Source organism: Apus apus, chromosome 3 (genome assembly GCF_020740795.1).
Source record: "Apus apus isolate bApuApu2 chromosome 3, bApuApu2.pri.cur, whole genome shotgun sequence".
NCBI lineage: Eukaryota > Metazoa > Chordata > Aves > Apodiformes > Apodidae > Apus > Apus apus.
This window is the reverse complement of record NC_067284.1, coordinates 105,398,983-105,414,237: the sequence shown is the minus strand read 5'-3', so window position 1 is coordinate 105,414,237 and position 15,255 is coordinate 105,398,983. Positions and strand designations below refer to the sequence as shown.

Below are 15,255 nucleotides of genomic sequence, written 5' to 3'. Positions count from 1 at the left end.
ATTCGATTAATGCACCATAAATTCTCAGTATGTTGTTATTTGACTGTGCTATCTCATGAATGGCACTGCAGTCCATAGCATATCTTTGCATCAGCAAAAAGCCCACAGCCTATTTTGCCCTTTGGCTAGCAGAATTCTACAGCCCTCCTGCAAACCCAGGTAATGTATCAGGCAGCTGATCCTGGTTTTGGTCATAGGAAAGCAGTGGATGACCCCACTATCATTTTTCTGGTTTTTATTATTTTCTCTCCTTGTTTCAGAGATCTGTAATGACAGCTGAGCTTCTTAAAGGTTTTCTCTACCTATATAACTCTTCCTCTTTTTAAGATACACAATATATTTAATCTGTCCCTCAACTTGGTTTAGAGGCCTCAAAACTGTATATTCCAGGCCACATGATTCAAGGTCACATGCAATGTCAGTAGCAGAAGAACTGAAGCAGGATCTCCTAGATCCTAGCACAGTGTCTTAACCACAAACGCATTCTTCACTCTGTTCAATTGAAAAAAACAAACCACCCCCCAAATTGTCATGTCAGAGTTTTTGCATTTCAAGTGGATTTTACACTGTTGACTCATAGGGACAATGACTAGTACTGTCACCAGTATCATCCTGTCACATTGTCTGTAATCATGCTACTTTAGGAAATTGCACTGGCAGGAAAAAAGAAATCATCCTGCTGCCAGAAGCAGATTAATGAAGTAAGTTCTCTGGAGTACTGAAAATCCAGCTGTCTTGAGGAAATTCACCCTCAAACTGAATCACGGACCTCAAGGAAAACTGCCATCCTCTGGGCTTAGCATCAGCAGGGAAAGGAACACATCATAATGAGCACAACTAGTTTTCCCACAGAAAATACTGATGAAAGAAGTGGTAATCACCAAGGATTCTAGCAATTCAAATGCCGATTTTTGGGTAACACACCACTCCTTCCCACAGCAGGTTACACTTCCTAATTACAAACAAAATGGAGATGATAGTAGATGCATACTCTTCTGGCCAGCCCCACTCTCTCCTAAAACAAACTATTTAGAGAACAAGTTTCCCTTTCAAATACACCAAAGAAATGGCAAAATACATAATCAAGAGAAGGCAACTGATATCTGCAGTACAAATCCGCTCACAACCTCAAAACTGCTATTTATCAAGTCTTTGGTAACTGGTTTTCACCTTCACAGGTAGATTTTTTCAGTGACTCTACTTTGCATTTCTTTAATGTTTCTCTCAGGATTGGTTTTTAGAAGCACTTGGCACACGTCTGATTTGGATAAGAAAGTAACTGACATGTTTTAGTTCCTCAGTTTGCAAGTGAAGTCCTAGATTCATATAATACATGCTAGCAAAGGACATCTAACAATTTAGCAAAGCTTGTTTACAGAAAACTTGCAAAGGTTAAAATCTTAGAAAAACAAATCTTTTCCTGTGTTGTCATGAGTATATATTAAAAAAGGGAAGGAAAATGTTTTCAGAATCTAGCTTCTTGCCATTTCAGATGATCAGTAATTCAGTAATTTTCTGATTTCCCTTTGCAGTGCAACTAGTTAAGTTTCATTTGTTTGTATTTGCATTTGCTCAGCATCCCTGTGTGTAACTTCCAAACCTTAAGGGATTTTATTTACTTTACAGCAGTGCTTCAAGGCTGCCCTCCACTGCACTAGATGCTGTGTGTTTATCATAACAGAAAGCCAAGACCTGAAGATCTCCTACCCATTAAGACAGAGACAGCAGGACAGGGCTGAATTGTACTAGCAGAATAATCAAGAGCGTTAGCAGGACTGCACACTGAAAAGCTCAGTGTGTTATGTTTTTGTGTTTGTTTGGTTTTTTTAATGGATCTCTTTATTTTATTGTTGCTCCCTTTATTTTTTTCAAATGGTGGTTTTATGGTCCTAGCCTAAGAATCGAGAAATACAAAGTCAAATTCCTGCTCTGCCACAGACTGTTTCCACTGTGACCTCAAGAAAGCAAGGTTTTTTTTATTCCTTCACTCCCTGCATGTAAAAAATGGAAAAGGTAATATTTCCAAGACTTGCAGAAGCATCATTCATCAAAGCATTTAGGCTGGCTGCAAAGGGCTCATCTATGCATACTCCTTCCTCTCTCCTCTACCATAGTACATAACAGAAAGACATTAGCTTCTGAAAACATTTCCCTCACCCTCCATATAGATTTGGAAGCTCAGAGACAGCATCTCTTAATAAGTTTACATTTACCTCTTCATCCTTTGCCTTCTGACCATAACTTACTTGGTACCCAGATACAATTCTGGTGGCAATTCAAGCAAATTACAGCACACAACTTCCGAATTATTTTTCATAAAAATTCAGCATCTCACCCACCACATGTAGGGCTAAATACCTACCCCCAAGTAAGCTGCAGCTATGTTAAAAGGAGCTTCAAATAACAAGATAGGAAATTCAGCAGGAACTATTATTAGCTCCTGTTTATACTGTCATTTCTCTTATCAGTAGGAGATTATTTATACAGAGCCCAACCCAAGTGCTTCTTGTTTATCTTATTACAGACACCATTAAAAAGTTTCTATAAAAAGCAGCTCCTGTATTTAGGACCAACACTAATAAGTGTTATGCTACATTTTTGCTTCTTATCAATCACTCCTTTATTTTGAAGTCACCGTTTAATACTCCGTTACTATTTTCCAGTCTGCCCTCGTCTCAATACAAAAGGCAGTCTTGTAGAATGTCATCCAGGTTTAATTTTCCATGTCACATGCATTACCTAAATGACTTTTAATGTTTCTGGTAATATTGTAACAACTGAGAGAGCCTAAAGAATTCTTCTACTGCAACAGCTAACTTGAACCTTCAGTTCCGTGTCCCTCTCTCAAGCATCCTCCCTCTCTGTCACTTCCTATCCCCTTGTCCTGCAGCACAAGAAAAACAAAAGGAAAAGCCATATACTCCTGCAGAGCCTGTAAATACAAGGCTGCTCAGTGTGCTTTGTAGGCTTGTGGCTGATGTGGGAAAGTGTATTTTTTAAGTGCATTGCAATATTAGAATAAAGATGAGAAATACCAGAAATACATTTCTGAATAAAATTTCAAGTGCCTTGAAGAATTAGTGAAATAGGAAGCAACTGAAGTTTCAAGGGGCAGAGACTGCAGTAGAAGTTCCCATACCAAGGACAGAAACCAAGATAGAGAATGGGGATAAATACGGTGGTTAGCACAGGGGAAACATTACCCTCTTTGATGAGCTAATCCAAGACCTGCAATTTGAAGACATGCAAATACACTGGTTTAGCTAAAGTTCAGCACTTACATGTTCAAGTTGCCCAACTTCAAACCCAGCCATAGCTAAGAAAAGGAAGCAAAGTTTTAGGTTCCTAGCTAAAGGTCTAGTATCACTCTGTTCAGATGCACTATTACTCCCTTCCCTCTATGCCATTCACCCCTCCCTACTGCATGCAGACACATACAATTTTTTAGGGTAGTAAATAAATTGCTAGAGATTAAAAAGTTGACAGTATTGGGTAGCCAAGCCAACCAACTCTCTCTTCCCAGACAGAGCCAGCCATAAATTATCTGTTTTCTTTCTTTCTTGCCTCCTGAGGCAGAAGAGATTACTCTCTTCCTGGAGCAGAAAAGATGAACGTTAAAAGCTGAAGTCACACTATTCTGAATTTATTTCAAGTGCTAAACAAATTACTTCCAGCTGATGCACGGTGGTAGCCAGTGGATGGGCAAGTCAAATATGCCCAACATCTGCACTGTGGCCTCCAGAACCAGCTTGCTATATTTGTATTGCAGCGAATGGTGATGAAGGCTGCAAACACACCAGCCTCTGTGGGGTGCTGATCTATTCTTGCAGAATCACCTCCTTTCAGCCTCTTTGTTGGCCAGAACAGGGTTCCACCTCTATGTGCAATATAATAAAGAGGACCCTAAGACACAGATCACTGGAGGCTGAACAGTATTCTGAAAAGGTATCATTACACTCTTATGGTCCTTCCCCACACCATCTGCTACAGTGGATTTTATTTATCTATTTGGATTTTATTTATCTACTTTTCCCCTGGAGTACTGAATTATTTACAGAACAGCTTTTCCAGTAAGACTTGTAAAGACTAGTAAGACTAGCCTGTAAATACTGATACCATTTGGAAACATATACTCTGCAAAGCATTACCCTTGTCTATACAAACTGCTGTTGTAATGAACAAAAAGTGGTTTCCAGGCTTTCCTTGGGACCCTGTTTGACAGCTGAATGGGAAGGCACGTTGGATACATCTGAAGAATACGCAAGTCAACCAGCACTCATCAGGCCTAAGACAACCCTGGAGGTGAGAGCCCTGGTACACATGCTTTTTGCTCTGGATCTCTGTCCTGAGCTATTTTCAGTCACTCTTCACCACGCTGTGCTTTTGAAAGGAGTTGATGTTTCTCCCTGGTAGTGCTGAGCACACTCTTTAATCTGGTGCTCAAACATCTCTTTAAGATTTACTATTCCTTTCAGATAAGCCGTAACTATATACTTAGCAGAGGCACATAAGTACTACACATCTGCTTACACAAGGCTATGGGTTATATTTGCAATGAATCTGCTCCTGTAGACCTTCCCACCAAGCGTATGGAGGATAACACAGTTCAACTGCAAAGGGTAGGGGTGGAAGAGGCTGGTGTGTCACAGAGCAGTGCAAGCCTTGCTGCCATCTCAGCTTGAGGAACTGCATCACATGTAACATTTTACTTTTCTCATTTGAAAGGTCCATGGAAAAACTACTGGGTCAGCTGCAAAAAGACATTGCCATTTAACCTTTACGTTTACCTTGTTTCCCATTGATTTGGCTTGAAAATAAGATAATAATAGTGTCATTGGTTCAGTCCTCGTTCTGTCCCACTGACAGGCTAGAAAGAGACACCCAGTGGTATGTACTCTGATCAGTGTGCATGCATTGCAGATTTCCCCCATGTTACACAGTAGGGTTGAGTGGGATGGCTGAGAAACTTACTCAACCATGTATGAAGTAGATAGTGCCATTTACTCACAGGAGGAACAACTTGGCAAAGACAATAAAAAGCTCCCGAAGCCTAAATGCCGACTTAATTATTTTAACAGCTGAAATCGAAGAGAGCAGACTGAAGATGGAAGGAGTAAAATGATCGGGTGTGAAGAGGCTGGTCTTGACTTTGCTACAGTCTGCCTGCAGGGGTATCAAGACATGCACTGAGACATTTAGCTAATTACCATTAGATCAGCTGATCATTACTGATACAGACTCTGTCTGAGACTTGGTGTGGTGATCCTGATCCGACAGCCCTGCATGTAGTAAGTCCCACTGACTGAAATAAAAATGCTGGCTTGTTTTGGAAATACTCTCCTACAGTTTTTTTTGTGTTTGCAGTACTTTTATTGAAGGGGAAGCTAGTTTGGCTTGCTGGTAGATGTGAATGATGCTGGAGTTGGAATATTTTCTGTTTGCTCCCATAAAACAGGTTAATTAGAAGATGGGCTACTCCAGGACTATATTCAGGTAAGGACTAAAGAAAAGTGAGTGATCCAGTAACTACCTAAACTTCACAGTTTGGATACAATTTAAGCAACTAGGCTTAGTATTTAATTTTTGGAGTACTTACACTAACATCTCATGAGACTAACAACATTCCTGAAATTGTACAAAATGTTAATCTCATTATTTTACAGACAAAATTGAAACTGGAGAGGGACAACAAATTTTGCCCAAGATCACAGAGAAGAGCTGGAGACATGGAAGTAATTCCTGGCTCCATGGCTCAAGCCTTTCTGCCTGCCTCCCTAAACTACTAGCTTGTCTGTAAATCCAGATCTCCCAGACAGATGGGTTCTTATGACATTTCAAATACTGGAAATATCATAAAAGAACAACCTCCCTCCTGCTGGGTTTAGCATTCCTAGTCATCAAGGAACCTTAAATTTTATCTATTTCAAGATCTTTATTTAAGCTTGGATTTAAAAATGAGTAAATGTTATAGGTATATCATGGGATTGAGCTATCTGTATTTTATCATCAAGTTTTCATCTTAAATATGCAAACTGCTGTCCTCTTGGGGACAAGCAGTGTCAGGCTGTAAAGGAGAACTAATAGCACCCCACCCCTTGGAGCACCAGTAAGAATTTGTTACTCTTTGTGTAAAGCTCTGGAAACACACCCAAGGAAGAAGTGGTATCACTGCAGTGTGTTCACTTGTCCTGAATGTTAGAGAGAGAAGGCACACAAGAGAGGGCGAAAAGAGAACTACTTCACCTTCTAGGTAAAAGCTGAGGTCATCCCCTCAACCTCACATCTGATTTTCATTGTGATACAAAGGCAAGTGACTGAAAAACTTCAACCTACTAGAATCTGACTCCTGGATGTAGTGATACCAGCTATGGCTGTGCCTCCTGATTATTCCTACATTCTATAATATAAATGCATATTACATTTCTCTCTCCATACACAGAGATGCAGATATGCATCTATTTGCTGCACTCAACCAACAATTTAAGAATTAGGGAAAACCATTTTCATTTTAAGATAAGAACTTTGGGCTTATTATAATGCTGTAAAATAAAATCTGCTAGCACAAGCCACAAAAAAAAAAGAAAAAAAGAAAAAGTGATTCACTGGGGAAGTTCCATGATGTGCGGGACAATGGGTCTTAAATCAAAGGCATACATTATCATGACTAAGCTGACAGATCTGCACTGCAATGCAGAAAGCCAAGCAGTATTCCAACATCTGCACCATGCACAGATAGGCAGTTAGACACAGCTTCCCAAAATGAAGAAAGGCCTCCCCGAGCTCTTACCTGTTACCTGTGCAACAACTGCTTGGGAAATTCTCCGATTGGCTAGGAAGGCTTTGATTTCCTCCTTTATCACACTGCTGTCCCTCCTACCAAAACAACAACAACAACAACAAAAACAACAAAAGAACACACAAAAAGACAGAGAACCCAAAGTGCACTTTGAAGATACAAAATGGCCTTAGTTCCTTTATTTAGGGGACGAGGAGTGGGGAAGGCAGGCATTAAAATTGTCCAAATGCCTCAGCAGTGGACACTTCTTTTAACAAGTGTCACGTTTGATCAAAGTACCCTAGCAGCAGAACGGATGACTCACGTCCTATATAATTCATATTAGGTGCAGCACTGCCATATGGAATGTACAAAGTTTCATTACACAGGGATGAATAAATCTCTCATACCAGCATAAAAACCTCAGTCATAAAAACGAGGCACAAAAATAAAAAATAAAGGATAGCAGGGTCTGCACTGGTAGCTACACAAATGAATATACATAAACAAACCTTCTCCAACCTTTCAACAAAATGACCCAAAGGAGAGAAGATTTTGCAACCTCTGTCCCCCCACCACTAGTTCCTTAGTCCACAGCTTGCACTGGATAAACAATTGTCAGTTTTTTAAAGCCCTTGTACGATTTTTACAAGGTGTGCAAAGATAGTTCAGAAGGGACTAACGCTGGGCTAAAAAGAAAGTAATTTGGAGGTTGCAAAGGGACTGAGATACGCAGCAAAGTTAAGCTGCAGTAAAAGCTTACTTTTCCCTCGTCTTCCTCCCTCCCTTCCTGAGAAGGGCAGACAATTAAAATCAGACTTTATTAGGCTTTATTATTTGGTAATTTCCCTTTCCTTTCTCCCCTCCTGCCCCAGCAGCACTCAAGGCAGATTCAAGCTTGCAAATGTAAATGCAAAATAAATGCTATGTTGTGGGTTCATTTTTATTTCTGTACCCAACACTCATCTTCCATATGCCTGCAAATGAAAGTAGTTTCAGTTTAAATAAGAACCCAAAGCATTACCAGAGACTTACTGCACACAAACCCACAACTCAAAGAAATTATTAAACTTCAGCAATGGGAACACCTGCACACTGCTATGCTCACCACCTTCCTGCATTATTCCATCATCCTGCCGCCAACAGTAAATGAGGTTGATCGGCTTTTTTTATTGCTTACCTCTAATCCCCCCCCTCCAGAAGCCACACCTTTACCCTAAATCTCCAAACTACTTCAAAACATATTTTCATTCTGGACCCCAGTTCTCTCAGAGGTACTTCATAAATGTTGCATTTGGGGGAAAAACAGACATCTCAACATTATGACCAAAATTGTTTCAAGACATTTGGCCTTTCCTGTTTCTTGTTGATATCAAGCATACTGACTCTGACTTTCATCCTCACGGGTATAATCTCCTCCTTTCATCTTTGCTGTAATGCCAAAAAGGAAGCTGCTAAAAGTAAAGGAAGATCAGTCGAGAAAAAACCCAACAAAACAAACCAACTGGCTTTCACTGAAGACTCCTGCTTCTTATTTGTATTTTCCTACACCAATCTGCAGACTGCAAATCCCAGGGAGAGTCAGTCCCTACCACAAACTATAAACAGATAACATCCATGTACTGCAGATACCAATGGAAAGCACTAAGCAAGCAGATTCCCTACTCCTCCTATATATGGAAGGAAATACCAACTGGTATGAAGTAGTGGAGGGAGAGTCATGTGAATTGACAGAAGCCTTCTGAATGAGAGTAGGGAGAAAAATTAACGTGCTAACATCAATTTCAGTACTTGGGACAGCATGGGTAAAATATTTAAACGGTAGAACAAACTGGGATACCCACACAAAGCCAGGGGTTACCTACAAGACTGAGAGGCAGGTGAGAGGTACTGAGATAGTGACCATTAGGGAACTAGCAGTAGAACAGCTGTCTATAGCAGTTCCTGCTTTCTTGGTAATACCTTTCACTATTAGAGCAGGCACCTTCCAAACTTTTTAAAAAGACTTCTACTAACCTCATCAGTTCTTCCACTTTGTCATCTATGTCCAAATCCTCTTCAGAAGCTTCAAAACTGTATGACCTTTGAGCCAAGCTGTTTGCAAGTGGGTAGCGGGTAGGTGACATCTTCCCATTGAATGCAGACAACCTCTCGTTACTCTCCCTCCCATTCTGATTAGTAGTGCAAGGCTGTGGGGAGGTGTCATAACTGTTGCTCGGTGATGGGGACATCCCAGAATGCTGGGTCTGTGTTGAAGCTGTAGCTGTAGAGGAAGATGCTGGGACATTGTTGGTACTGTTGCTGTAGGAGCCACCTCCATAGCTAGACCTTCTTCCAAATTTGTCACTATGTTCTTGATCAAGACGATCCAAGGTTTCCAGTGCGTGTAGGATTTCATGTCTGGTCATTCCTGTACGTCTCAGGCGCTGAAGCAGGTCTATCTGCTCTATGGTAAATCTTGGTTCGTCTGTGTAGTGAGACATGGTTTCCAGCAGACTGAAAACAAGGTAAAATGTAAAAGCAAATACTTTAGTTCAAGAGTTTTTTGTGGTACATGGAAAGTACCTTAGATACAGGAAAGATTCTGATCCAAAAATGTAAGACACACACATGATGGAGCTGGCAGTGGAACAGACCACCTCCCAACAAGCTCAGCAGGCAACCTCCTATGAATGCTGGTCTCATTATTTAGCAAATGGGCTTATTTGAAGTGCTCAAATAGCATCTCTCTCTTCTACTAGCACTTCATACACCTTCTACAAGAAACCTCCAGTTAGTACTCCAGTTAGCTTTTGATAAACTGCTGCTACAGAGAGACAGCGGTTGCTCAGTAATTAAAGCTGCAACTTGATTTCAGACAAAATGTTGCCCATAGCTAAGTATCCACCATATAGAAATGCCAGATTCCAAAACTGCTAGGTTGAGGCCAGAGATTGGGTTTCTCTGAAGAAGTTTTAACCAGTTACAATGTGAGATTTATGAATCTCAACTCTTTCGAAATTTAAGAGCGAAAGTTCAAGCTGCCCTAAATTTTTGTTGCTACCTTGAAAAAAAGGAAGATAAAAACACACCTAGCGGAAATTCTAGTGGCCTGTAGGACCATAGTTGATTTTACTGAAGTCCTATTTCTGAAGTTTGATTTCTGAAGTTTGTAACTTTTGAACCTGGAAGTGTTGTCACAGGTCTCCTGCCCTAACAAGAAAAGTGCAGCACATCCAATTACTACCGAGCTTTCATTTAAAGAAATAAAATCTACAGCCTCTTCCCTTCCAAAGGCAGGCTTCCATGTAATTCAGTCACCATGGTGGCTCATCAAAAGCATTTTTAACTCCTAAACTTCCCAAGGTGCCAGAACAATGAACATGTATTTTCTGCAAAGCCCAGAAATGGAACTGAAAAAAATGCAATATGCTCCCTTCAATCTCTTTTCCTTCTTAAATCTCCTCACTACAGACCTAAATGACATACAAATGACAAGATCACCTCCTTCAGAACTCAAGATTTTGAGAAGAAGGGATGGCACATGAAGGGCAGACAGAACTTGGCAAAGAGATCAAGGCATTTTCCATCCTTTTTGTAAATCTTCTTAAGAGTCAAGGGTTTATTACAATTCCTGCAGGACAGCACAGTGAAGAGATCACTCAAACTCCCGGAGATATGACAGAGCTAATGTACAAGCCCTACAAGCGAGAGCAGACAAACAGCAGCCTCAAGAAAGTCAAGAATTCCAAGTACCCTACAAAAATTGAGAGGGATGATGGCTGTCATGATCATTTGAGACCTTTCAGGGACAGGGCTGGCTATTTCTTTCCACAAACTTTGAAGATCACTCTTTATTTCCATTTCTGCACTGGCACAGAGCGATAGAACTTCTTCAACTGTTGTATTGCTGCAGCCCAAACGTATCTGGGGCTGCATTAAAAGCAGCGTGGCCAGCAGGTCAAGGGAGGCAAATATTCCCCTCTACTCCAGTCCTGTGAGACCCCACCTGCAAAACTGTGTCCAGTTCTAGAGCCCCCAACACAAGAAGGTCAAGGAGCTGTTGGAGTGAGTCCAATGGAGGCCACGAAGATCAGATGGTGGAGCACCTCTGTTATGTAGACAGGCTGAGAGAGTCAGGGTTGTTCAGTCTAGAGAAGAGAAGGCTCTAGGGAGACCTGAGAGCACCTTCCAGGACCTGAAGGGGCTACAGGAAAGCTGGGGAGGGGCTTTTTACAAGGACATGGAGTGAAGGGACAAGGGGGAATGGTTTAAAGCTGCAAAAGGGGAGATTGAGATGAAACATTAGGAAGAAATTCTGTGCTGTGAGGGTGGTGAGACACTGGCCCAGGTTGCCCAGAGCAGCTGTGGATACTTCCTCCCTGGCAGTGTTGAAGGCCAGGCTGGGTGGGGCTTAGAGCAAGCTGGTCTAGTGGGAGGTGTCCCTGCCCATGCAGGGAGGTTGGATCTAGATGATCTTTAAGGTGCCTTCCAATCCTAACTATTCTATGATTCTATGATTCTCTGTATTTAGTCTTTTGTCACATACATGGATCACAGCAAAGTAAATCAAGCCCATAGGTTTTGGGGGTGTCGCGAGGGACTGAGTCTCTTCAGGGGAGTTACAAAATGCAACTGCTAGGCAATGGGAACAGGTCTATCCTTGAGACACATGGTACAGCCATGACAATACTAATAAATTAAATAGTGCCCAGGAAGTGGCACCGTAGGATCTACACACACTTGTCCCCAGTATTATTAAATGACTGTAACTGGTTTTGGCACAGTTTTGGTCCAGCACAACCAGTGCACTCCTGACAAACTCACAGCCTTTTTCATGGAGCAGAAACTACCAACACTCTGGATCCAGCCACTGAGTCTCAAAGCTAAGAATGTCTGGTAGCAGGGATGTGGTCTAGTGACCTTGGGGCTAAAGAACCGCACTAACTGGCTTGCTTAGTAGAGCTGTAGCTACAGTGTAGTGGTTCAGAGATGGTGCTACAAAGCCAGGATGCATGAATCCACAGAAATGGCCTTTGCAGCCTGCAAAATACAGAAATTAGAAGAAGCTGCTGTCTTTGCCCTCATCAAGCAAAAATATTGAGCCCCTTTCATTTTATACATGGGAGAAGGAAGGAGGAGGACAATGCAAGGGGATGACTCCCATCCAAGAAAATGACTGTGTTAGAAGACAGACGGACTACAGCCATATAAATGCTTTGGTCTAACAGGAATGTGCTGTCCTTTGGACAATTGATTACTGAAAACGTACAAGCCATTTTAAAATTTAAAAGACAAGCACCCAGACTACTCTACTAAAAGGAGGGCACAGCAGCCAATGCAGCAGCAGACTAGCAACTGACTAGAATTGTAACAACTAAAAATTGGAAGTTGCATCTCAGACTGAGACGTTCAGAGCTTGACAAGGAGCATCTGGAAACAGACATTGTGTTCTAGGTTTGGCCCCTGCACTGGGGGAGGCAGGGCTGCTCAATCTTTTTCTCCAAGCTTTGTGAAGGGAGAAATGTGACACTGACTTACTGACTCACACCACAAACTCCTGTAGAGCCTGAAAGCCCCTCTCATCCCCCTCCCTGGTCAGCTCCAAGTAGATAGTTTTCTAATAGAAAATCTCCTCTTAAACATCTAGCCTTAAGGTGGTTTTCACTAGATATGTCAGCTTGCCTTTCCTTAGAGATAACCCCTCCCCTTTTTTTTAACCTATATTTCTCATATCATTTATCTGTCAACACCAAGTGTCATATGCTCAAAGTACTTGTTCAACTGGAGGATTTAATAAATTAGAATCTCCACCCAGAATCACCTCTATTCAAAATTTGCACATGCTTACTCTTCAATGTTTAATACCAAAACATACTTTAGATTATCTATTTTCCAGTTTGTCACAGACCTAGAAACCCAAAACTTTTGTTCTTCTGGCTCTGTGAACTGAAAAAACTCGTATCTGACAAAAGCATGACTTTCCAGATGGCTTAAATAATGTCAAGCAAAACAGATCTTACCACTCCCTGCAGCAGTTTGTTGCCATGGTCAGTCATTCCCTTTAAAATTTGGGTGTAATCCTTAATTTGTCTAAAATGTCAGGGCTGAGTTTCCATATCTAGATTCTCAGGCCAAATTAATATCCTTTAGTGAATTAACATGATCCTTTAGCAAATCCTAAGTATCCTTTACCGAACTACTAGTGAATTACATGTAATGAACTCCTGTGTGCTTATATGCAAAATAAATGGCTGACCTGCTGCACGTGGCTGTGTGTGGGAAAGTGATCTGGCCTCAGGTTCATCCCACTTTGATACAGTGTGGCTCTAGTGTACACGTGCAGTAATTTCAATTGCACAGGGATGCAAGGGCTGCTGGACAAGGCCATCCTTTGACGTAAGAATTCAATGACTTCCAACTTGTGTTCTACAGAGTCCTGTTAATCTGTGGACTGCTGCTAAAAGGCTTGCAGAGAGTAATCTCAGAGTAAGAAACCTACTGTCAAATTAGATCCATTATACTATGTTCAACACAATCACTGGGAAAATGCTGGCAATTTGAAAAAAAGCCAAAACCAAGAACAACGACACGTCTGTCTGTCCACACGAAGTGTTCTTCTAGCCCTCCAACCCTTTTAGATAATTTCTGCAGAATTTTTCAACACTTCAAAAGAAAGTCAGATAAAGTATCTTACTGCTGGTCTGATTAATGTCATACACAGATGTAAAAACTGCTTTGCTTATACTTACATACACAGCATACACTGCATCTGACATACTTCTTATTGGTGATCTTGATTTTGTTCCCATTTCCATATACTTTTCTACCCAACCATGAGATCTAGAAACAATGCTTCTGCATTTTATGTATTGAAAACCACTGCAGAAACTGGGAATTTTCCATTAAAGACCCAAAACAAATATTGCAAAATCTGGTATTATTGAACACATTCCAACATTGCCAACTATCTACTGCTTTTTAATGAATAACTACAGGAACATTATTTAGAACTATATTCTAGGAGGGTTTCAGTTTATTTCCCTTTTAAAAATATTTTAATAAACTTACCCTGTTTAAAGATCAAATTACAAAGCAGTTAAGTAAATCAGCCATTTTAGAAACATCATAATTTCATTCACCTCATCTCTACTACTTCACCTCCCCCCATATTGCTATAAGAGCCTCTTATCCTCCTGAACTCCTCTGGCTGGCTATAATTCAATTTGCTTCTCCCCTCTTTTTCCTTGTGAAATACAATGAACTGCAAAAATAACAAGAAGTAAAATAAGACAGGGACAAACAGAATGACTGGGGGTGTGCAGGAGAAAATAAAGATAGCAGATACTTTCCTGACAACAAAGACTGTAGACAAATTGCTTTGCTGTGATAAAACTTTGCTGCCAGTGTAGCATAATATCCTCAACATTAGCAGATTTGAGCTCATAATCAAATGCTTTATCTTCTTATCAGTTAGCAGAAGTCTCCTCAGTTACAATGGACAGTTAAATTTTCTTGTGGAGATATCCAAAAAAGAGAGCCAACCAAGGGAGAACAACCATGCATTCTTCTCCCTGAAATTTTGAAAGCCATACCTCTGCAAATTGTTAATCAAGCTCAAAACTAAAATTAACCAATTTTTTAACAACTGCACCTGTTTTTTTAAAAAGAATGAAGTTTGTTTAGATCTTGACCCAAAAAAAAGGTAGTTTAAAGTATCAAACTTATTTAGATTTTTTACATTGGCAGTCACACCTCAAGTAAGATGGACCAATTCCATTTACTGCCTCTTGGTATCTAGACAGGATTAAAACTTCATGCTTATCTTTTGTGGCTCATCCAAAAGGAACCTGAGGCACCTGAATATCAGATTAAAGGGTGAACTAGAAGGAGCTTGTCCTGGTTTAAGCCAATTTTCCTTTTACAGATTTTTTTTTTTCCTTTAGAGAACTCTATTTTAACTAGCAGCAAGTTTTCCAGGTACTGAACTGATAACACTGGAATGTTCATGTTACTGCTGAGATGCCAAGGTCACTTTGCTCTACTTGTTGAAGCTGCAGCGTCAGATGCTAAGGGAGCAGAAGAGTCATATCTGCAGCCCTCACGCAGGGAGGAGTGGAAAACATGGACAGCAAAATTGACTAAAGTATCCCACTCCATATCTCTATGTAAACTTAATATAAGGGATCATGGAAGTCAAGCCCCTTCCTGCTTCTTCTTCCCTTCTCTTCTATCCATAGCCAGTGTCCAGGGAGGACTCCACCTATCCATCACCACTGATCCCTGGGCTCATAGATTCCACTCTCTCCAGCAGGGTCCAGGCCATTTCAGAACTGCTTATAGCTCAGGAGATGCTGTGGGAGTTGCTGGGGGTGGGAGGAGGCAATAGGGTTTTGCAGAGTCCTGAACACATTTGTATATAATTGTACATATTTCTTTTATAATTAGTATTTAATTAAAGCTGTCTAGTTTAGTTTTCAATCTGGGAAGTCTCTCTCCTT

The 15,255-nt window shown here is 40.8% G+C and overlaps 1 protein-coding gene across 10 annotated transcripts in view; it reads right to left on the bottom strand.

The window, feature by feature from the left end:
• HMBOX1 (homeobox containing 1) overlaps positions 1–15,255 on the bottom strand; it is a 128,854-nt gene that overhangs the window by 55,491 nt on the left and 58,108 nt on the right. For all 10 annotated transcript variants that reach the window (XM_051614387.1, XM_051614392.1, XM_051614395.1 and 7 more), the window contains 2 exons: positions 8,792–9,271; positions 6,788–6,873 (listed from right to left, as the gene is read on the bottom strand). In XM_051614387.1, the coding sequence (XP_051470347.1) occupies positions 6,788–6,873; positions 8,792–9,271 (566 nt within the window). The remainder of the gene's footprint in view (positions 1–6,787; positions 6,874–8,791; positions 9,272–15,255) is intronic.